Raw genomic sequence first — 24,453 nt, forward strand, 5'->3', positions numbered from 1 at the left:
TTACACACTCTTCCTGCCTGATTTTAATGCTAATAAATAACATGGATATGCATATCCATTGCCATTCCTTCTGTATAAGCCAGTTTAGGCACATAATGTCCTCTTATATGTCAAGTTTTTAAAATATTAAATATTAAAAATATCTCCAATAAAGAGCTTTCCCTGTCAAACGTTTTCAAAGTCTTAAAAGAAAAAAGACATAGATCCTATTTGTGGGTAATTTGATTTACACAATACAAATGTGGAAAGGGAAAAGCTTTCTTCTTAATCTGAACAAATGGAATTTTTACTGGTTGTAGTTTCAGGTGGTAAGCAAATAGTTTACCCATTGACAGTCCCTTTTGTGGTCTTATTTCAGTATTTCAAATAAATTCCACATCCATTCAAGTCACTGAACTGAAAGAAAGCATTACAACAATTAAGAATGCCAGCTCTGGAGGCAGACTGCCTGGGCCTAAATTTCTGCTCTCCCACTTACTCGCTTGGTGACATCGTTGGCATGTTGCTAACCCTCTCTTGTGCTTCATTTTTTCATCTGTAATATGAGGATAATAGTACCTGCCTCACAAAATCAAAAGCTCATCACTGAGTGCCCCAAAATTATTAACATTGAGAAAATACCTGTATCACTGTGCCCCAACTTAATGACTTCGTTCATATAAAATAGCCAAAAGAGACAAGTTACATTATAGCATCACTGGGTTTATGGTAATATGTAAGTAAATACCAGAGCCACAGCAGAGAGCGCAGAAAAGTTGGATTTATTGTTTCTGACAATTGCACAGCAACTTTTAGTTTGTTCATATTCCCAGCATCACAAATCTGAAATACAGTTTTGCTCCTCAGTTACAAACATATACTCTGAAAAGTGATTAGGTAGCTTTTAAAAAGTCATCATTTCATAGAGGATCTTAAAAATCTTTGTCAAGCAAGATATTAACTTTACCTTTCTAAATCTCTGCATAAAATGAAAAAAAAAAAAGGCATACAAATTTCATTTTGCTCTATGTTTTTAAATACCATCCTTTGTTTCCCTTAAAAGATTTTTATCTATTCCTTCAAAAGTGTTCAGAAGCTCTCTTGCCCATTTAAGACAGAATGAAGGACTTTCAGAGCACCTGAACTAAGCACTGTCTTGACTGAACCGAAGCAGAAACTCGATCAGGGTCCTCGTGGGCCTCCCAGCCATGCCTTTGCGCAGGTATGGAACCTCATCTTTGTTGGTCATCACACCTGCTATGTCTAAATGCGCCCACTTAGGATGAGTCACAAATTCTTTCAGGAAGGCTGCAGCTGTACACGCTCCTGCAGATCTAAAGACAGAGACAAAAATCACTATTTAACCCCAGGTAAATGTGCACTAAACATTTTATTAAGATCCTCCATCCTTGCCAAGTGGCTTCTATGACCAGAGAGCAAAGTCAAAGTTAATGAGACCTATTAAGAAAACCCAGAAATCACTTTCAGGATATTTATCTTTAGACATAGCTTTAAGCAGTAAAGGATAAATGCTGTTTCCTCTGGTAATGACCATTTTGTCCATCTCCTTCCCTTACATTTTGCTTAAAATGACCTTTAGATTTGAAAACATGCCAAATTTTGTGAACCAGTTGGGAAATACCTTGAAAATAAAAGAGAAATGAATGCTTACGAGCACTTCGGCATAAGGAAATCTGGATAGCTGAACATTTTGTGAAAAGGGTTTAAAATTGAAAACAGTCATTTTGGCAACCAATGATGACTGTAAAAATGTCCTTTTATAGCCCACTCCACATACCTGTATTTCCCAATGTTATTAACATCAGCAAGCTGGCATTCTACGACCTGTTTTGTGTAATGTTCAAAGAGAGGCATCCTCCAGACACGGTCTCCCGTCTCAATGCTGGCCTGGAGAACAAACAGTGAAGCTACACAACAGATTCCAGAGTCATTCCAGTTAATCAAAAGATTTTCTTGTGAATTATAAACGAAACCAAGGATGTTGTAAAAACAGTCCCACTAATTTGTAGAGCATTTGCTAAAATCATCAAGCTAATATTATTGGTCTCAGTCAAATTAATAAGCTGGTATCCTATAGTGCAGACAAGCTTTGCTGGTTTGATTAGGGTGAAACAGTCTTTGTGACGTTTGTGGCCTCAGTGTGCAGGGGAAACACATGCCTGGAACTGCACCACAGAAAGCCAGATCCTAAGACAAAATGACCTTGTTACTTTGTGTAATGACAGATGTGGGAGACTGCTGTTTGGAAGAGGCTGGCTGGGAACAGGCTCCAAGGAGGCACAGAGAACCACAAAGGTGTCCTTCTTACTGCCTGCTGAGGATCCCGGGCTTCCCTACTTGACTCATGACACGTATACATTTAAAGGCCATTCCTTCCTTTAAAAAGCTGTCCTCTTAACCTTTTCTACATCAGGGACTCGACAGTATGGCCACAGTATTTGTAAGTCATTTCCCCGTCATTCTGAGGCTCCTGGAGGAGGGGGCATGTGGCATCACACCCGTAATTTTGGAACATTTATAGAAAACCACACTGAACCAAGTTTACTGCATTTTCATTTCAAAGGCAAATCTACAACATAAAAATCACAAACACAGGGTTGAAAAAAATGAAGCCTTCCAAGGCTAGAAGAATTAAATCATCTCCTTCATTTAGGTCTCTATGCATTATTCCTACCTCAAATAGTTTGTTCCACAGCCAGGAAGAATTGGTGAAGACCCCAGTGGCACCAGACCCCAAAGCTATGTCCATGGCACCTGCAAGACACAGCCCTCTGGTCAGCGTTCAGTCTCTCCATTTACGTGACTCACTTTATCGCGATATTCACTCTCGTGCAGTGGTCTGGAATCAAATCTGCAATGTCTCTGAGTGTGAACATGTCATAATTTACTTACTAATCCATATTTAGGCATCTCTAATTTTTTTAATATTTTTAATCACATCTCAGTAATTATCTCCTACAAGACTTTCATCATGTTTTTCTGTTTCATCTTTGTTTCCTTCCCCAAGTGTGTCCCACTGGCTGATTTCTCATTTAAAATGAACACGTTAAAAGAAAAAAATCAAGTTACAAAATTCAGATTTTTCAGGTTCTCCCGAGCACACTCTTGAATGCCAGCAGCCAGGCGCAGCAGCCCAGCACCATCTCCAGTGGTTTCGGTATCATTTTCGGGCAGTTTCATTTGTGATCTGCTGGGCCCAGTGGTAAGCTCTGGGGCAGGGATCACAGCTGACTCTAAGCATATACACTGCCTGGCGCTTATGAGTTCTGTATTTATTGGAAGGAAAAAGCAGAACCCACCATCCTTAACTACCAGGACACTCATGGAACATCAGAGGAGATGCCACTTTTAAGATGCGATAAATCCTACAGTTTTCACAGGTGGCACTTGCTGCCTATAATGCAAGGCATGTCCAGGTGGCACCTTAATCCTTACCCATGATTTTGCATGAACAACTGGTTAGCATCTCCCCCAAGGAAAACTGAAACTCAGATAGTATATATACTCTGTTGTGTAAACTTCACTTTTTTTAACAACATACAATACTTTCCACATCCTTAAATTTCTTTGCAGTTAGGATTAGTGGCTGTCTGACACCACTGAATAATCCCCTCTGCTTGCATGTCTGTGGATAAGTGTTTGCGCACGTCTCTGATTTAAGACATAAAGCTTAGAGCCCTTGTTTCATTTTGTTAATTTTGGTTAATCTCTGTGGCCACATACAGGACCACAGTGATGTAAACGGACCCCAGCCCCGGGGAGGGAGCAGCACTTCTTCAGGACCAGATGGCTCTGTGCCACTAGGATGCTGGACTGCATATTTTTCCCAAGAAATCACAAGTAAATTACATTAAAATTACATAATAGTAAGAAATTGCAAACAGTTGACAATTTAAAGCAAATCAGTTTTGAGGTAGTGACTTGTATGTAAAAACCTGTGATTCCACATGACACCTGAGCAACTTGGATCTGTTTGGGTCATTAGTTCCTTCGGGTTTTGTGACTCTACCTCCCAATTATCTCTCAAACCAAACCTCTTCCCTGCACCATGACTGCTACCACCATCATCTACCACTGGACTATTGTAATAGTTTAAAAAAAAAAAAACTTACTGTGAAAAACTTCAAATATACACAAAGCAAAGGGAATAATTTAATGGACATGCAAGTCCTCATTAGCCAGCACCAGCAATTATTGAGTCACAGGTAAACTTGTTTCACCTAAACCCCCCAGATCCGATAGATTATTTTGAGGCCAAATGCAGACATGCATCCCTAACAGGCACACTTACACATCTGTGAGAGTCTGCCACCCCGCACTGCCCACCAGCCTCCCTGACTGCCACCGTCTCCTCTGGCCTTTCCCCCACACATTTGGCCCACGGCAGCCAGGGACCCTTTCACAGTGCAAACGTGACCTTATCATCCCCACTCAACACTGCTCAGTAGCTTCCCGCTGCACTTGGCTCCAGACTAAATCCCGTAATACGCCAAGGCCAGCAAACTGGCCTGGAGCATCCCCGCCCCAGGCACACTCTGCTCTTCTCCATCCTGTTCCCATTGCCCCCTCCTATGGTGCCCTCTGGGGGTGGGGGGACTCTCTTCCCTTCCTTCTCCCCCTGGTGATGACTCCTTCTGATCCTGGCTAGAGTAGCACTTCTCAAGACGAGATGCCTGCCCTCCCAGACCTGTCAAATCCTCAACTGCACAGGCTCTCACGGATTCCTTTTAACTCAGCTTCTCTGTGCTTGTTGTCAGTGTGAGGATCTGCTGACCACCCTTCCCCACGAGATGCAGGCCTCGCCTCTGTTCTGAAGCAGCCATCTGCAGGAATTAAATACTGTGTCGACTACCATTCAAGGCACCCACTACATTCCAGGTACTGCAGTGGGTGCTGGTTATTCTCTGCCTGTGGTCTGTCTAGATGACTGGGGGCTACATCTCGAGTGACACGTACATGCTCATTACTGCTTGGCTTCAAGTCAGTGGCTTTTCCCACCCATATTCACTTGTCCTCAAGACAGGATTCCTCTCCAGCCCATAAGAGCCTTGCGTCCGTGTTTAACTTTCGCATGGAGAAGATGAGCACTGACCGCAAGCCAGATTTGCTGAACTGAACAGGGAGACAAAAGACCATAAAAATACTATGTCGCCAGCCTGAAAAAGGGACTCTTAGCGAATAAAACCGTGGACTACTGTTAGAACCACATAAAAGGAAAACATGAACCTATTTCTGTTAAAGGCTCACATGATCAGAGGAAGAATTAAAACCAAAGGATAAAAAATGATCTGAATTTTAATCTTAAAAGAGGCAGAGACAGAGTGAATTCCTAGAAAGAGAACTGTTGGATGCAAGATTACAAACACTGGGTTTTTGCAATAAGGCCATGCCCACTGTCATCCCTTTGAACATCTGTTCATTACAGAGCCAGTGGTGGTGTCTGCCACAGGCAGGCGCTGTAGTAAAGAGGCCTTCCAGAAACTCCCTCCGATTTTCATGACGTTGTGAAGCAAACAGACTTCTCCCCACATGCTGATGGTTGAGGGGATCAGGGAACTTGCGCAAGGCTGACAGGCTAGTAAGGTGCACAGCTGGGAGCCCCCCTTGGGGTGGCCTTAAAGCCACCATGCCTCACACGGCACATTACCCTGCCCTGTCTCTGCGGAATGAGGATCTGACCACCCTACCCCCAGCGTTTTGTTTCTGTGTAACAGCAAGTACACAAATTCAGAAAACACCCAGTGACATTATGCTTAATAAAAACAACTGCCGATTTGGGGATTCGGCACCTATCCTTTCAGATGTAACCAATGGCCATGGTAACAGAAGACATCTCTTAGCATCATTTTTCAATGTCACTCTGGATGGACTGACCTGACCCACTTGTTATTTCTTTTTTTAAAGATAACAGCCTGGGATGTTTTAAAACAACCAACCTATTATCTGAAACAGTTTACAACCACAGAACGATTCTTTCGGTAAAAGACATTTGAATGCAAATGGAACGAGCCAACTTTTAGGGGAATAATGTCCCGAGTACAGTGTGTGCACTCGGCACCAATCAATGAGGCTCCTTCCAACAAAAGCAGGAAAAGCTCGCTGTCTGACCTGTCAGGGTGGCGGCATCGATGATGACCTTCGGGTTAAAGCTGTGCGCGTAGCAAAGCGCGTCGGCCAGGATGAGTCTGCCCTCGGCATCCGTGTTGTCCACCTGCAGAGAGGAGGGTCAAAAAAAAAAAAAAAAGGTAAGATGGTACAAGCAGTGAATAAAAAATTAGACACTCACAACAATGTTTAATTTAAAAGTAAGAAAAAGCTGGTGTGACGTTTGGCATCGAGTATCAAAAACATACTTCCGCTAGAGTAGGAACATATTTAATCTGAAGAGCAAACATCAGGTAATCGTCCCGGTACCAGAGCTGAGGACCAAATGCTGCTGACTTTGGACAGTGAAATAAATAGAAGTGTCTGGTTCTACCAATAGGTTTGTAAGAGGAAGGGTCAAGATTTCTAAAAGCAAATAAACTAAAGGGTTTAAGAAAGATGTACGAAAGTATGTATCTCCAGACAGGGGGACTCTTGAGACGTCAGCAACCTCACCTACATCATCTCCCCTTCTTTTAAACAGAGGCTCAGTTTTTGGGCAGTGTGTCACGCACACACACGCCCCAGCGGAGGACCGGCTGCCACATCCCCAGGTGCAGGACGTGTTGTCCCCCAGAACACGTCACTAAACAGAAAAAGTTACCGCAGCAAAGGTCTATTCAGAAAACAGCCTGCACTTTTACTGCTCTGCCACGCCCTGCGGGGCTGGCTGCAAATTCACGGTAACTGGTGTGTACAGCCTAGAGGAAGAAGGGGAACAGTAAGGTAGGAAAACCAACTTGAAAATTCCCATAAAGAAACACTTCCCACTGCACAGAAAGCTCCTCGTGATGAAGACAGCGCCCTCCCCCACGTGGAGCCCGCGCTCTGCACCCCTTGGAGGTGCTTCTGTGGCTCCGCGGGGATTCCGCCAGGAACGCCTGAACGCGGAGGCTGCGCTGCGTCTGCCGCTTACAAACCTGTATGGTCTTCCCGTTCTTGGCTCTGACGACATCCCCAGGCTTGTTGGCCCTACCGCTGGGCATATTTTCACAAAGAGGGGCCAAACCTTTAAAAAAAATAAATGAAGGAAAATGGAGCGCGCTGGGTCCAAATGTGCCACTCGTGGGACCGAGGTCGCCAGTGGGCCAACAGATAGCACGTTAACCAGGTGGTCAGGTTTAGCGTCGCCCGTGTCCCAGGCGACACGATGTGCACCAGCAACAGGAAGCACACATCGCTTGTGTAGCATTCTTTCCCAAGAAGTCCAGCCTGATTCTATCATGAAGAAATAAATAAATCCACATTGCAGAGCATCACAAGAAAAGCCTGGAACTTTTAAAACTGCTGATGTCATGGGAGAAAAAAAAGGGGCAGAAATAGGTTCTAGATTAAAGAAAACTAAAGAGACATGGCAACCGTATATGCAATGAGTGATCCTAGAGTGGCTCCCAGATTTCAAAAATAAATGGAAATAAATGTGTGGGTGTATAGACACACATGGAAAATGAACATTTTTTTGACAACTGGGCAGTTTGAATTTAATTACTATATTAATCCTCGGAAATGATACTGATCCTGTCATTACACAGAATGTCCTTGTTCTTAGGGGACATGTACAAGGGGTGATGTGTCATCATGTCTGCAACTCACTTTCAATAGTTCAGCAAAAAGGAGGAGGAGAGAGGAGGGCCTGTCAGATAGATCCAGACTGCAGTCCTACCTTCCCGTGCAATGGATGTGACACTGGGCAAGTCACTCGGCCTCAGTCTCCCCACCACCGCACCCCGGTACAAGGCAACCTCCCAGCACTGTGTCTGGCACCCTGTACTACAAAGACTGCTGCTACGTACTCAGCACTTTTTCCATCCCAGGCATTTTGTGTGTATCAAGGCATTTAATCGGCCACAACCCTGTGAGGTAATCACCAGCCTGATTACTGAGCATTTCCCATTGGAGCAAACCGCAGACTTGACATTCTGTGCCCTCGACTGCTACCACTTTTTGCAGAAGTAAAACAAATCAATTCTAGTTGCAGCCCACCATGCAGAACACATTTAACTCAGTTCAGACAAGAAAACACTTATCTCAGCTAGACAGCTTCTGCTGCGTGAAAACCTATTTAAGAACCATTTCTTGATCTTTTCAGATTAATAGAAATCATGCTTTTTGTCTCCATTTTACTATTTGACCAGATTCCAGAAGCTCTCTGAGACCCACCCCACCCGGCCCCGCTACCCACTCACCTACGAGGTTGATGGGCAGGTCAAGCTTGGCAGCAGACACGATGGCGGAACAAATGGTGGCGGCTCCTCCCATGTCAGCCCTCATGAGGTCCATGTTTGCAGATGCCTTGATGGAGATGCCACCACTGGGGGGAAAGGACAATGTGTAATGATAACAGCAAGGAAGAGGGCTGGAGCCACTTTCTTCAAAAAGAATGTGTAAGCTCAGGGTGAACTACCACACAAAAGCACCATCAAATTTCCAAACTGCCACCTGGAGTGAGTTCAACATTTTAAAAGATGGCTTATGGTTTCAATAAAAATAATCCCAGAAATACAGGCGGGCATCTGAGCTCATTTTATTTCTGCCTGAGTGACATTTAAGCCAAACGTTACATCATGCAATCAATGCTGTTCAAATTCCATCTCTATATTAGCTCGCGAACTCCTCACACCCACGTAGATTTGCCTTTTCAGCAAATTTTATGAATCAATCAACTTATTGAACCTGAAGGTCACACATTGTTAAAGAAAGCTGACAGGTTTCAGAAGACTGGGAGGACCCCTTCCCCCCCACCCCCAACGGGGACAGGACAGGGGAGAACAACTCCCTCTGCCACCCCCGAGGTGTGCTGGCTCCTGCTGTGGCAAAAAATAACCCACATCAGCCACAGGCACCAGGAAGACGCTAACCCAAAGCTTCAGGGACGGTGCCCAAACACAAGAGCTGAGAAAGGTTTCAACTGGCAAGAAACCCAAGCCACCTCCCCAGACAGACGTCTTTAACTAACAAGTGACTTTTCTGCTTCTGGTGTGTAAGAATCCAGAGTGACTTGCTCCACTGACTGCGCAAGCTGCCAGGGGCTTCGACGTTAAGTTCTGACTGGGATCTGCTGCGGACGTGCCCTGGTGACAGACACTCAGCTCCTTGCTCTAACATCTGCTCGCCTTAGAAATCAGGTCCTGATTCTTACTCACCTCAGAAGCACTTTATAGTTACAGAGTTGTCATTTACACCTAGAATAAGGTTATCTAATGGCTCAGAATAAGAAAAGAAGTACATCCTAGTCCATGAAGTCCCATGGGGGTGAAGGGAGCATGATGGTGCATGAGGCTGTCCTACTACTCGCCACATCTATCTCAAGGCCACTTCTCTTCTGGGAGTTCTACTCTTTGTAGGACTCGTTCTAGATAACCTCCAGTCCAAGGTCAGCAGGCATCTCTGCTCACCCTTTAGATCTGCCTCCAATCCATCCATCTCTTTTCTCCTGCATCCCTCCTAGTTGAGGCTACACCACCAGTGATCTGGAAGTTTACCTGGTTCCTATATGTTCAGGTCTCCCTCTAGGATAATTCCATTCTATTACCTACACAACTACCAAATGTTCACCAAAAACAAAATAAAACAAAACTATCTCGAACAAAATCCCGGTAGGCTTTTGTGTGTGTATGTGTGTAAAAAAATGGCAAGCAGTTTCTAAAATTGAAATGCAAATGCAAGGGACGTAGCCAAAGTAATTTTGACAAAGAAAAGCAAAGTTGGAGGACTCCTATTACTAGATTTCAAGACGAAGCTGTAGCCATCGATACTTGGTCACAAGGTCCTGGAGGAAACAGTGTCCAGAGATAGACCCACAATTATGTAGTCAACTGATTTAACATGGTGCCAAGGTACTTCAATGGAGGAAGGGACAGTCTTTTCAACAAATAGTGATGAAATAAATGGATACCCATATAGGAAAAAAAAAACCTTCAATGCTTTTTATAAGTATACACGAAAATTCAAAATGGCACATAGCCTTAAAAGCTAAAACCGTAGGAATTATTGAAGAAAACACTGACTTGGCATATGCAATATTCTCTTAAACACAGCAAAAAAAGCATGAACCATAAAATTAAAGCTTGATAAATTACACTTCATCAAAATTAGGAACTACTCTTCAAAAGATACCACTTAAGAAAATGAAAAGGCAAGCCTCAGAATGGGAAAAAATATTTCAACACATCTGTCTGACAAAGGGCCTGTATCTAGAATACATTAAAAAAAAAAAAACCCTGTAACTCATAAGACAAACACTCCTATAATAAAGGGTAAAAGATTTCAGCAGACACTTCACTAAAGGTGATGTACGAATTAAAAAAAGGCTAAACATCATTAGTCAGGGAAGTGCAACATAAACTCCAGAGATACCAAGACACACTCCCTGCAGGGGCAAGAAATAAAAAGACCGACACCATCAAATGTTGGCAGAATCCTTGTACTTTGGTGGTGGGGATGCAAAATGGTACTACCAGCTTGGAAAAGTTCGATAGTTTCTTACAAACTTAAACAGGTGGTTATACAACTCAGTCCTCCTTTCCTAGGTATTTACCCAAGAGTAAGGTAAACCTCTGCCCACCCAAAGGCTTACAGATGGTCTTGGCTTTATTACTAATAACCCCAAACTGGAACAAACCAATTTCCCTCAACAGATGGCTGGATAAACAAATGTTTATATTTCCACACAATGGAACCCTACTCAGTGATATAAAGGAACAGATTACGACCCACAGCATGGTTAAACCTCAGAGATAATATGCTGGGAGAAAGGAGGCAGACAGAAAAGATTCCATGTGTATGAGTTTCTGGAAGAGGCCAAACGAATCTACAATAACAGAAAGATGACTGGTTGTCCAGGTAGGGGGTGGGGGAGGAAGTGACTGCCAAAGAGCATCGCCCCCAAACTCCCCAAGCAGGTTTTGGGGGCATCAGGGAAATGTTCTGTTTTCATAATCTTGGTGGCTGCTGCAAGGGTGAATGAATTTGTCAAACTCGTTGCACTAAACACTTAAAGGGTGGCTTTTACTGTATATATAATTCTCACGTCATTCCCTCTGCTGGACACCCTGCAGTTACTTCCAGCTGTTCTTAGAGCAAAGTTCAAAATCTAACCAGGCCCAGGACAACCCAGCTTCTGGCTACGTCTCCAGCTGAACCTCGTCCCTTCCCCCAGCCATGCTCAGCCGCGGCCACTCTGGCACTCCATCGGTCCCAGGTCCCTCCTCCTTCCCGCCTGCAGCCTTCACCTGCTCTTTCCCGGCCCTGCTCCCAGCACGACCAACTCCCTTGTCCTTAACCGTTTACGCTAAGACTGACACTCCTTCTAGGAAGCCTCCTCTAAACCCAAAAGACCAGGTCAGGCCTCCTTGCTCAATATTCCCATAGCAAAAAATTCAAATATGGATTTAAATTAACAATAAACTTCACCCTGAGCATCAATGTTTGCATTAAGATTCTAGCCCATGATAGTATAAAACCATTTTAATTAGCAAGACATTTAAAGACAACTTAACTTTCAATCTCTAATTTTTATATGCTGTACCTTTTTATAATACTTTACTACAACAGTATATGCATGTAACATAAATAAATGTGCCTATTTCAAATGGTATGAGCTGGGATCTTTCACTGATGGGCTACATAATGAAGACCATTGGGAGACCAGCGCCTTACAGGAGGGAACGTGAACCAGTGAACAAGAGGCGTTACAACCTGCTGGTACAAGGAAGACCGCCCTGGCGGCCAGCTCTGCCCAGGACAAGGCATCACAGTGCCTAGAAGCACTCTTGTAAGGATAAGATTCAAACCACGTTTCAGGCAGAATTCCTGAATGAGTGCAAAAACGGACTAGGACCTCAAGATTTTTGGGATCTCTAGCAGCATTTTCCAAAGCAGTTTCCATGGACCACGATTCCCTGAGATACAAATTCCCTTCAAAAGGAAATTTAGATGTCAACTATATTTCAATTTAAAAAAAAAAAGGAAATTTAGAAGATGCTATATTCTAGACCCCCAAGAAGTCCTGACAAAGTTAAGACAAAACAAGATAAAAAACTCATTTGTTTTATCTAACCTAGTTTTTTTTTGTTTTTTCCCCTGGTTAAAAACAATAAATTTTATTTATATATCAGTAATTATAATACGATGTTTTGAAAAAATATATTCTGTATTATATTATGTGCTAGAAATAAAAAATATCGAATGCAATAGACCCACATAAATAAAATCAAGTGATTTCCAGCAAAGAAAAAAGCAATATAATGGAGAAAACATAGTCTTTCTTCAAATGGTGCTGAAAAACTGGACATCCACATGCAAAAATCGATTCTAGACACACATACCTTACACCTTTCACAAACATTAACTCAAAAAGGATGACAGACCTAAATGTAAAAAAGATATAAAACTCCTACAAGCTAATGCAGGAGAAAATCTGGATGACCTTGGATACAGCAATGACTTTTTAGATACAACATCAAAGGCATGATCCATGAAATAAAGAATTGATAAACTGGACATCATAAAATGAAAACCCTCTGCTCTTCAAAAGACACCATCAAGAGAACAAGAAGACGTGGTACAGACGGGAAAAACAATCTGCCAAAGAAAGATCTGATAAAGGATTGTTATCCAAAATCTAACCTAGCTTTCTGATCAAGTGATTCTTCTTACGTCTCACATTTAATTAGCACCCCTGAAACTAGTATTTAGTAGCAAATGCTTTCCATGGGAAACACCAACTCAGCTTCTCCTTGGTTGAAATAACTAGAGTGAGCTTCCAATTCTAAGGAATACTTATGGTTTAATACGATTAATCAAAGCTAGTCTGGTCAGCAAAAAAAGTCCTCTGAAGTCAGCAAAGGGAAGACAGCATGACCCACACGGCTGCCTCATCATCCACAGCAGTCTTCAATATGTACACAGGAGAATCAGTGTGTGGGGGGAAGATTTTAAGACATTTTAAAGACACAGCTGAGTTTGACTTCCAACTCTGTTATTTTTAGGGCTTTGAACAAACTATTTGACCTCTCCAAGTCATGGATTCCTTCCCTGTAGAATGTCTGCAGTGCCCACCTCCTGGGGGTAAGACTGGGGCTAATATATGTAAAGGGCCTGACAGCAGGCAGTTTTTAAGTGGGAGCTTAATACATTTAAAATAACACATAAGATCTGACCCAAACCAGGCTTTTGAAGCAAATTATACACCAAATAATACAACTGCATACGAAGCATTCACCACAATACAAAGCACAGATACAGTAAAGGCATACCTGTCGAAGGTGATTCCCTTCCCGACTAACACCAGCGGTGGTTCACCTGCATCGGGGCTGCCTCTGTAGTGAATTTCCAGGAAGACGGGAGGCTCATCGGACCCTTTGGCCACACTTAGGAATGACCCCATTTCCTGTTCCTCAATCCAAGACTTGGGTCTACAGGGCAGAAAAGAAAAAAAGTAAATATATGCTGCTATCTCTATTTCAAAATGACTGAGAATAAACTCATCTGTGTGTAAAATAAAGTGTAACACACAAGCTCTTAAAATACACACATATTAGTGCTTTAATTATCACATCCTATCTGTTTTCTGTATATTCCTGGGTCAGTCCCTTCATTCTGAGCTGGTTCCCTCATCTATAAAATGAGATCAGTGACACCTCCATCAAGAGATTAGCTATAGACTTACTAAGAGGATCCATGTATGATATGTAATGTGACATCAGGTAATTATTTGATAGTTTGCCCCTAACCCACTCACATATTTCTACAGTTTTAATTTAAAGATGAAGTCAACAAGGCTCTGAGATGATAAAGGAGCTTAAAAGATAGCTAAGGGGCCTACTGTTTTATTTTTGGTCTTTCTATAAAAGACAAAGCAACAACCAATCGATAAACAAAAAAAACCCAACAAAGCTACACTCCACTGTTTAGACTACAAGGCCCATTTCTTTGTTTTTACAGAATTGCTGAAATTCAATCTTTTTAATGTAGTCAGACTATTTCTCACAGTTTGAGAAGACGTATCAAAGGGGGAAGACTAGTTATTACTTAATAAACCTGGGCTCGATGCAGGTAATTCAACGGGAAGAGTCCTTGGTGCCAACCAGGAGGCAGACGCCGTAGGGTGACTCCTCCTAGGCCGGGGGCACGGAAGGGCCCTGCACTGACTTCTGGCCACAGTAATTAGGCCGTGGGAAAAATCCTACCCTCCCACAGACCAGAAACAACCACGTCCAAGGACGCTCCTAGCCGTTTGTTCAAACTATTAAACTAGGCCTTCGTCATGGGGAGATGGCCGCCCAAGTTTAAGAGGGAAAAGAATACAAAAATGGCAGGTACGACAACTAAAAAAAAAAAATCACTTCAAAAGCAGCAGGGCTGGGTAATGTGGGTATTCTTAATCACAAACTCAGTGCTTGATGTTTTATTGAAGTCCTGCCCTTCTGGCAGTACAGTCTGCATTCCTCTGACTTGCTCCCACCCATGCTGGAGCGGGTCTGATGCAGCTGCTGCAGTTTGAGGGGTTACACCCTACCCGCCCCCCTCCTCTCTGGCCGCCTTCCCTTTGCTCCACAAGCCCTGCTGTTAACTTCTAAGCAACGTCCCTGCCTCTGCTAAGGTGCCTTTTCATCTCTTCCACAGCCCTCTCCACCTCCCTGCTCCTGCAGCACCCCCCGGGCCCCACATTTCCCTGCCTGTTCCTTCCTACAAGGTCCTCAGTTCTCTGGAGACAAGGACCCCCGCCACCCATCTTTATGTGCCAAGTTCCCAGACACAGAGGAGGTGCCCTTACCATGGCCACACAGCCACAATCTGCTGACACAAAGCAGCTCTGGTGTCTCCTCAAATAAAACAAGGAACTGCCTTGGCTAGGATACCTTTTTAGAGACTAAACATTGCTACAGAATACATAGTGGCCACTCCAGAAATTTTATCAAGCTCTAATACTGTGTTTTCTATAGACTACACCTTTTCTTCACTCTGTCTAGACTGTAGGGGTCTTCTTGAAAAAAAAAATGTGACCTCTAATTACAATTAAATACTGTCTTCTTTTTCAATGGAAATTCCTTTGAGAAACAGCGTCCATAGTAAAGGATTCTTCAGGTAAAGCAAATAAATAGCTATTCATTTTCATCATAAACTCCCAAACACTCAGACTTGGCTTAAAGGGTTACAAGGAGTTCCCAGGAGGGTAACAGAGCCTAGAGGGACTGCCTTTTATGTCCAACAGCCTAGCTGCTGACCACACCCCAGCTCTGGTATCTAATCCAGCTAAGGGACTCCACCAGGCGGAGACTCACTCCATGCCAAGTCAGGTGTGCTGTGTTCCTCATGTATGTCAAAAAGAGAAAAGACAAGGAAGAATTAACCAAAACAAAACATAATATGTTAAGTTCCTCCAAAAGGTAAGATAAGAGTTACCATCTGATCCAACAAATTCAACTCCCAGCTACTTGCCCAAGAGACATGGAAACATATGCCCACACGAAAACTGGTACACAGATGCTCACAGCAGCATTATTCATCAGATCCAAGAAGTGGAAAGAATCCAAATGTCCATGAAACTGATGTCTGGCGGGGAGGGAAATGAGAGGGGACTGCTAATGGGCAAAAGGTTCCTGTCTGGGGGTAACGAAAATGTTCTAAAATCGATTGTGGTGACGGCAGCACAACTCTGTGAATGGACCAGAAATCACTGAGTTGCATATTTTATGCATGAATTAAATTTCAGTAAAACCGCTACAAAACACAACACACAACACACACACACTATGGAGTGTGAAGTCATGACACTCTCTCCAAGGCAAGGCAAGACACGATGGAAGGAACCTCAAACAGCCCTCGTCCCAGCTTGTGTGCAGCTGCTGGGGGGGTCATCTCACCTCTTGGGTCTGAAGTTAACTCTCTGAATAGTGAGAGCACTGGATTTTAGGGTCTGTGAGGCTCTTCTGGCTCTAACATCCCACGAGTCTGTGACATAATCCTGAGTTACCTGATGTGGACGTCTGTTTTACTGCTAGCACTTTTGAGATTCATCTCAATCAGTTCAGCAAAGTTGGTTGGCGTGATCTCATTAGCAGGCATCTCCATCAGGTAGCGGGCCAAGTTCTGCCCAGAAGCAAAGAGGAGCCCCCTCTGCCAGGCCTCCTGATCCCCACTGGCAGGAGAAAGCACAAGGTCATGGTCAGACAGCCTCCCTGGAACACTGAGTGCGGCACAGCTCAGGGGCTCATACTGAAAATGATGGACACACGAGACCCGGATTCATCCTTTGTGATTCGACCCGGGGCAGCAGCCGCTAGAGTTTATACAGAGCTAGAAAACACGGTCCCCACTAGGGCCTAGGGGAGCCAGGGGAGCCCCAGCATCCTCCCTGTATAAAGAGGGGGTTGGACCGATGGGCCTCCAAGTCCACCACCCAAACTGATGGCAGAGGTCTCCACAAAAAGGCCCACTTCACCCTCCTTCGCTGCGTCAGCAGTGCTGCGGTCCCAGGGGTGACTGCAGAGCCAGCACGCCCTGCTCAGTCCTGGCGGGGACCCGGAGGCCCTCCCCACCCGCCCTCCCGCACCATGGGGCACGGGAAGGGAAAACAACGCGCATCATTTACAGGGTTCTCTTGACAGGTTTTGTCTTTCGATCATAAAAGCCCCACAAAATCGGAATTACAACTCTACTCAACTAACGAGGGAAATGAGGTGCAGAGACTGCAGTCACGTCACTGAGGTCGCCCGGCCAGGAAGTGGGAGCCAGAGTCAGAGCCAGGCTGACGGGTCACTGAGCCCTCGTTCTCATCACAGTTGCCAACCACCAGGCTGTACGAAGATGCCCGCTGTCCCCCCAGCACCATCTCCTGAAGGTCTCCCCTCCTAACAGCAGGGACCTCATCTCCCAGAACCCAGAACAGGGCTGGAGTATAGCTGGTGCTCAAAGACAAGTCTCCCCACTAGACCATGAGGGCAAGGATGTATCCCTTCATCCGTGTTCTCTGGCACTCAGCACAGTGCGAGCAGGTGGTTAGATGGAAATGATCCACATCGGAAGCTGCTGGGACCCATCTGTCATCTTATTCCCGCGGTTGAATCCCTAGGAGCCAGGCAGCAGGGAGGGTCTGGAGAGTCACAGGAGAGACATGCACAGGATGAAGCCAGGGGCAGAACATGGGGACAGTCATCAACCTCCTGAAACGGCTACAGTGATGAGGAAGCCATAGACAAGCCACATGGCAGTGCTGGACACGGAAAAGAGGCAGCTAGTGTCCAAAAGGCCCCGCTGCCAGAGCACGGGGAATGCATGCGTCCCTGGTCTGTCCCCTCACCTTCCATGGAGCTTCGGCGACACGACCGTCTTCTTTTTTTGCTTCAGGTTGTCGCACTCATACAGCCCGAGCAGCGCCCCCTCGGCCGCGGCCTGTGCATCTCCGCAGGGGTCCACCTCCACGGAGGGGATCTCCAGCTCCTGAACCTGTCTGCACCCCGCTGCCCAGGGACAGAGGGACCGGAAAACAGTCAGACAGAGACACCTTGGAGAGCAGAAGGCAGGGACGTGGTGTGGGGGGTCAAATCCCAGCGGACACTTGACCTTGCACCCTGAGCCTCCCTCTCCCCTGCTGTCCAGTGAGGATGGGCACACACCCACAAGTGAGAGGCAGGACAGACCGACAGATAAGATGACTGCTCCAGCTCCTCGGAGAGGCTGCTGTTGCTAGAACCACTTCTGAAACAGCAGGATCTCCTGGTGACACGGCCCAGCCCCCAGGAGCTTCCCAGGTTGAAAAAAATGTCAGAGAAGTGACAACACTAAAATTATATCCAAGGAACTGAGCCACGTCCATAGTAACAGGGCATTTTATTAAGCTCAAGTCAGCAGAATCTCCCAACTAAAAGTCATGAAATGATCAGCCAGCACGAACATGACAGTAAATTTAACAAGCACATATGAATACACAGGACCAAAGATCGACCAAGCTAATTATCACTGCCTCAGCAATGGTTTTCAAAGTATCTTTAATCATAGTTTCGATGGTGAAGGCCCTGTCCTGCGCTCAGCTCTGAAAGGACCCAAGGGCAGCTTTCACACCATCCACGTGACAAACGCAGACAGGCACACACGTCCGGTAACTAGCGATAAACAAGTGCCCTGCCCTTTGCGTCCATTTTCCCTGATTTATAAATGTGATGCCTCCATGTGATTTATAGTCGGGCCACACCAGGGCTGCATCACAAGAAGGCCTTTTTGGCAAAGTAGAGCTCTAAGGCCAACACCGAGTGAACAAATGGTCATGAAAGCCCCAGACACAAGTTAAAGAAATAGAAAAATAAAATTCCATAAGCTAACCTTCTGTATCTAAAATAAGGCCAAGCACGTTCGGTAAGGGGAGCTTTGTAAAGAGATTTGTTTGTGTCAGTATAGGAGAGGCGGGGATGGTGAGAGGTCAGAAAGAGGGGAGGCAGATAATCTTACAGAGCGATCCTCAGGAATCTTTCATCAGGATGAAAGTCCAAAAGTTAACGAACCTGCGACAGCAGCTCTGATGTTTTCTTTGCCTTCGTGCCAGTTTTCCTGGTCGTCAACTCCGGCGGCCTTTTTGCCAAGACCAACCACCACCACGCTGGGGAAGTCCTGTTCCCAGAAAAACACACAGTCAGCCGCTTTCTGTCTTGAAAGCACCCATTTCCAGCAGGAAACGTGACATGAGCTCGCACACAACCACTTTTAACTCCACATGGGGCAAAACTCGCTGCGAAATTTGGTTTTGTTTTTTTAAGCCCTATTATCTTGGTAAAATCTTAAAACTGTGTGTTTGAAAGGTTGAGTGAGGGTAATCCTGTAAATAACTCTATGATGTCAGTACCACAGCGATGGCAGCTGAACCAAAGCAGCCTGCAGATTGAGGAATCGAGAGGCAATACTTTTTGACAGCAATTTGCCTCTTTACAATCTGAAATAATACTTGTGGCTTAACACCAGGGTAAAACTGTACATACTACCTGATGCAAAATTTTCTGCACAACTCTGCAGCCACAATTCTCGGCACATAGTAGGTGCTCTCTAAGGGGTTTGCCAGATAAACCTTATCTTCATCTCATACCTCATGCAGACCATAAAAGGTTCGGGTTTTGCCTGCCTTCAGGGGTGGTCCAGATCTGAAACAAGAAGAAATAGTTGTTTTAAAAATTCTGGTTTGAGGGGGAGGGTATAGCTTTGTGGCAGAGCATGTGCTTAGCATGCATGAGGTCCTGGGTTCAATCCTCTGTGCTTCCATTAAAACAAATAAATAAAATAAAACAAAATAAAATAAAATAAAATAAAAATTACAGTTTGCTCTGCTCCCTTGAGAATGCACACAGACATAACGTTAGCCTTATTACAGCACTACTACTTCTATGAATTTGCTGCACTTAATGTTTTTATCAAAACACAGAATTCTCTGAGGCCAGATTTCTCAGACGCAGCACTTCTAATTCTAGCTCAAAAACTATTCTGCAAACTTCAAGATTAGATTTAATACAAACTTATTTGAAAAAGACTGTAGGAAGTGGTGCCGTGGACAGGTAGCACATGGCTGCAGAGGAGAGCTGAGCACTGGGTGGAAGCTGACTTCAATCTTAAATCTAATAAAAGATGCAAGACACCAACCTAAGAGGCTGACCTGACCGCAGTGTGTTCGGCTTGGAGGTGTTTTGTGGGTGCTTATCCACAGATGGGATACTGGGCAATTTCCAAAACAAAGCAGGTGACAGCGCCAAACATACAGCTAGGGGGTGCTGGTGCCGCAGCCAATAGCTGTCAGTCAGGAAGGCCAGGCTGTTCTGTACCTGCATATGTTAGCTTCTGAATTAACGAATTAATCAAAGCACTTCAGAGAGCAGCCTACTGGTGAAGCACCGGTAATTGATAGGGGATGCAAATTCTGCTACCCAATGATTAGATAATTAATTGCTCTAATTATCAGATGACACCTGTCAGATGCTATAGGCTATCTATAATCCAAACAGTATAAAGTTGCAGTGGACTAGGTTGATACCTTTATTTCTGTTAAATGTGGCCTGCAGCTCAGAAGGACGTGGAAACACCAATGTTTTCCTGTCTTCCCCAGATCCCAGCTAATGCAGGAATGGTTAGAATCTGCGGCCCCACTCAGATTTACTGACCTAGAATGTGCAATCTAACTACACCCTGAGGCGATTCACATGTCCCTTTAGATTTGAAACTCAAGGCTTGTGACTGAAAGGAACAGTCTCCTCAGGCTGTCTTGAACTAGTCCAGGACCTGTTGTTTCCTACAAGTGAAGGGAAATAGAAAATAGAGAGACTGGTGGGGAAGTGGGTAGAAAGAGGGTGGGGAGAAATGAACTGGAGCCAGGGGGCTGGGCTGAGGAAATCTGGTACTTTCCAGATCCTCCTGGGTCAGTCTGTCACAATAAGTTTGTGGTTTCGTTGAAGTGTCCTAATTTCCCAGAACTGTAGACCCATGGGATACTGACAAAGTACCAATGTGCATTCCAGAGACACATTCTTTCACTTCCACTGAGAAGACACTGGCCAGTTTCCATCTACTAACAATAAAGCACAGAAAAGATACTCTCTTTCACTTTCGGGGCATTTAAAAAACTGGAAACCATAGATGAATACTTACATGTTCAAAACTTCTCTCAGCTTTCCAGATACCAATTTATCAAAATTCTCCCCTGCACTTGTAAGCTGGGGCACATCTTCTTCTTTTTCTTTGCTATAGATTCCTAAAACAAGGCCCTGAGAACAGGAGGAAAGGTGAAGATAATTAGGGTAGATCCCTTAGAGGACCTCAAGGGTTCCCAAATTCCAAAATGAGCTAACAATTTCATCCAAACCATGTTCCAGTCAAGGACAGAAGAACAAAGCCAAAACAGAAGCAAGTGCTGGGCAGTCAGCTACACTCACATTATGCCTGAAAGCTTCAAATTCCTGCCAATGCAAGACCACAGTGACTACCTGTCTTGGGTCTTCATGGCCCCTCCCAAGAAAGAGCTTTCAGAACATAGAAGGCTTTTTTCACTTTCAAATAAAGAGCAGAAAGGTGCTTTGTTTAAGAAAACAATTCCATTTGTAAGCAAGTCAGAACTGGAAGGGGCTCAAAACATGCCACCACCAAAATATGCCACTTGGGCATATTGATTAATTTGAGCTGCAGGCAGCTGAGAAACAGCAGATGCAGGAAGGCCTCTCTGACCTCCCCCTTTCTACCCAAAATCTGGTAATAAAATTTCCCAGGAGAAAGGTTCTCTCTCTGTACCAGGCAGAGAACATTCTTATCACCAGAGACTGGGAGTCAACACCAAAATGGACCTGTGCAAACAAACCTACTAAAATAACCCTCATCCTCCCCCATACATTTCCTAGTCTCTCACAACGTACTGCCTTCCTTTGCTTTCCCGCATCCCCACAATTTCTCATCCTCTGTTTAAAAGGGTATATAAGCTTTGAGGCCTGAAGACTTCTTTGAGTCTTCACTATCCTTTTGAAGATTCCCATGTATGCATAAAAATATGAAATAAAACTTGTATGCCTTTCTCCTGTTAATCTGCTTCATGTCCATTTCATTCTTAAGTGCAGACATGGAACCTAGGAAAGTAGAGGTTAAGTTTTCCCTCCCCTACAACCTTCAAATGCAAATCTGCAATATTCTAGGATGCCATCCCAATCGATGCCAGTGGCTGCATCTGCACCCTGGCCAACTCACAGGCTGGGAGACAGGAAAAGAATGCACCTCCCCTGGAGGGGCAGGAGCAGAGCTTTCTGTCCAGCACTTAGTGGTGTATCTTTCATCTGCTTAAGCACCAGCCCCCAACACCTGAAATAAAGAAGTAAACCTAGGAATCACCATTTGCCTTTGCACAGCAACTTATGACTTTAAAAATGCTTTCTGATTTACGGCAAGTTTGTGAGGTGAAAAGAACATGGAGTCTTCTTCCCACCTGACGGATAAGGAAGCAGAAACCTGGTCTGACATACTAGCCCGTGTGAACAGAACTGAGCAAGAGTCCGTCCCCGTTTGGCTGCCTTCCCTCACAGTCCTCTGTCCTTTCTACACTAAAAATCATACTGGGACTTAGATCAAATAGTGTCCTGTCTTTTCCATCAAAAAAAAAAAACAGGCTTTCTCTGCGTTGGTAACCTTTCTAGGTTCTAACTTTCCTAATACTGCCCGCTGTCTGGGACTCCATCATGCAACCAAGTAGGGAACTGACAGGCCAAGATGTTACCTGAGTAGGATTATTTCCACGGTATTGGAAAGAGCAGGGGACAGACCGCTCCTCCTGTGGCCACCTGTGATTCAGGGGGAGGCCTGAGCTCAAGCCCTATCTAGAACGTTCCTCCCCAGGGACAGTCCTTCAGGTCCTCAAGCGTGACTCCCACGTGTGTGCTCCTCCCACTGAGCCATTTCCCTTTTTCAGATCCCCCAGAGCCGAAAAGTAACCCTCTTCACAGCGTTTCGGAGCTCAAGTAGGTGGAGAGGCGGGTCTCCTGCAGGCCACTCTCCTTTAATTTCACAAAGAGCTGGTCTCTCTGCAAAGCCCTTTGCCCTAGAGAGATGTTATTTTTCTCCAGAAACCCTTCCAGGCAGTTTACTCCCGGAAGACCTCTGTTTTCCTGGCCTCCATCGTCAGCGGGGGAGGGAAGTCTTGGTGCGGAGCTCGGAGCCAGTGACTGGCCAGCTCTGGGATCCTAGAGGACAGTTCAACGCACCAAGCCTGGGCATCCTCCTGGCTAAAGTGGGGGCAATCCTGGCACCGTCCTGCCCTAGGGGACTGCCAGGACTTCACAAAATAATGAGATAAAGGCACGACACAGAGTGGGAGCTCAGAAAGCGATAGCTAAGGCTGTCATCGTCGGCCGCAGAGTTCGGATCCTAGGACTTCCAAACAAGAGAAGGGAGAGCGCACCCTCGGCACAGAGCCCGTGGGAGAATGCAGGGGGGATCGGCAGCCCCGCGCCGTCTGCCCCTGCCAAAGCCGAGATCCGCAAAGGCAGGGAACTTTTCCTTTTAGCCGATGTTGGCAGCTTGGCTCAGAAGCCCGGGTCACCGCGGCCTTGACCCACCCGGAAGCCCCAGACGCCCGCGGGCAGGACTCTCGCGGCGGTCCCGGAGCGAGCCGCGGCCCCTCACCTTCGTCATGTCTGCGGCGGCGGGACCGGGTCCCCAGAAGCGCCTCACGCTCAGATGTCGGACGGCGACTCGCGCGGCAGCCGGAAGAGGCAGCAAGAACATCTTTTCGGCTCGGCCCCCCGCACCGCCCTCCACAGAGCACGTGGCGCATGGAGGGCGGGGGCGCGCCTGGGAGCCCGCCTCCGGGGAGCTGCGGGCGCGCGCCTAGGAGGCGGGGCAGGTGCCAGGGGGCGTGCCAGGCGTGCGCCAGGGGCAGGCTGTCGGCTCGGCGAGGACCAGCGTGCGTGCGCCTGGGGGCGGGGCGGGATCCAGGGGGCGGGGCCGGCGGACTGGGCGGTGCTGGAAGGGACGCGAGGCTGTGGCGTGTGCTCCGGGGCGTGCGGGCGTGCGGGCGTGCGCGTGCGCGTGTCCGTGAGGCTAGAGAGGAGGAGGCTCCCGGAGGAGGGTACCACGAGGGGCGGGGATGGAGGCGGGGCATCGGGGAGAACTGGCGAACACGCAGCTTATACAGCCAAGGTCTGAGTAGTGACGACCTCCTGCTGAGTTATTTCTATTACTGTCCTATTTTTGAACTTTTTGTTTTTTGAATTTCCATCTGGTCTAAGGGTTCAGCATTATAAGGCAGTCAGCCCAAATGCTGTCTTTGAATAGAGAAGCTTTGCTAATAGCGCCTAATGTTTTAATATATACGTTTTAAAAGGGGTTTTACATTTTTTATTGTTAAAAATAGACAATTGAATGGAACTCGGAGAACATGATGAAGCACAAAAAGGAATACGAAAGTGAACCTTCATGTTACATTAGTGTCTGATCCTAACTTTAGCTGGATCTTTAACTTGGGCCACGAAGTCGGCGGCGTCCACGAACTAAAGTCCGCAATATCCTGGTCTCATTCTCCGGAAGGAGAGAATATCTGTATCCCTGTACGAGGGCGGCACGTAGTAGAGATTTGACTGTCCGTTCTTGAAGGCTGCGCAAGTTGGGGATGGTGGTCCTCTCTGGCTTCCACCTCCTTCGGATAATTAAAGAGGAGTTGCATTATAAACCCAGTAAACTCAAAAAAGTGCAAAAATAGAAAAAGCTTGAGATCAGCCAGTAGAATGAGGAGATAGGTGACTGAGGAGGACATTGGGGTATGGAGGAGTGTGTGAGAGGGTGTTGGCTTGCCTTGGGGTG

The 24,453-nt window shown here is 45.6% G+C and overlaps 1 protein-coding gene and 1 long non-coding RNA gene across 2 annotated transcripts; one reads left to right on the plus strand and one right to left on the minus strand.

Moving 5' to 3' along the window:
- Window positions 1-742: 742 nt before the first annotated feature.
- LAP3 (leucine aminopeptidase 3) lies at window positions 743-23,439 on the minus strand. Its single transcript, XM_074349952.1, has 13 exons — window positions 23,278-23,439; window positions 20,767-20,882; window positions 19,220-19,274; window positions 18,645-18,750; window positions 17,447-17,606; window positions 16,121-16,285; window positions 13,401-13,559; window positions 8,331-8,455; window positions 7,065-7,153; window positions 6,109-6,211; window positions 2,675-2,754; window positions 1,778-1,887; window positions 743-1,313 (listed from the first exon to the last, which is right to left on the minus strand). The coding sequence occupies exons 1-13, from the start codon at window positions 23,377-23,379 to the stop codon at window positions 1,124-1,126; spliced, it is 1,560 nt and encodes a 519-aa protein (XP_074206053.1). The 5' UTR covers window positions 23,380-23,439; the 3' UTR covers window positions 743-1,123.
- LOC123613678 (uncharacterized) lies at window positions 3,725-8,413 on the plus strand. Its single transcript, XR_006721063.2, has 3 exons — window positions 3,725-3,840; window positions 4,758-4,878; window positions 8,280-8,413. It is a non-coding gene; the product is annotated as an uncharacterized LOC123613678 (long non-coding RNA).
- Window positions 23,440-24,453: the final 1,014 nt, after the last annotated feature.

The sequence above is a fragment of the Camelus bactrianus genome, chromosome 2, assembly GCF_048773025.1.
Source record: "Camelus bactrianus isolate YW-2024 breed Bactrian camel chromosome 2, ASM4877302v1, whole genome shotgun sequence".
In the NCBI taxonomy this organism is placed as follows: Eukaryota; Metazoa; Chordata; class Mammalia; order Artiodactyla; family Camelidae; genus Camelus; species Camelus bactrianus.

Bases quoted from the DNA above. Each gene is read 5' to 3' on its own strand.
- LAP3 (XM_074349952.1), bottom strand. From the start codon at position 23,379: ATGTTCTTGCTGCCTCTTCCGGCTGCCGCGCGAGTCGCCGTCCGACAT. The intron at 6,212-7,064 runs GTTTGTAAGCGG...TCCTCTCTGCAG, and splicing joins AGAACGGGAAGACCATACAG to GTGGACAACACGGATGCCGA. The intron at 1,314-1,777 runs GTATGTGGAGTG...CTCTGTCTTTAG, and splicing joins AATAACATTGGGAAATACAG to ATCTGCAGGAGCGTGTACAG.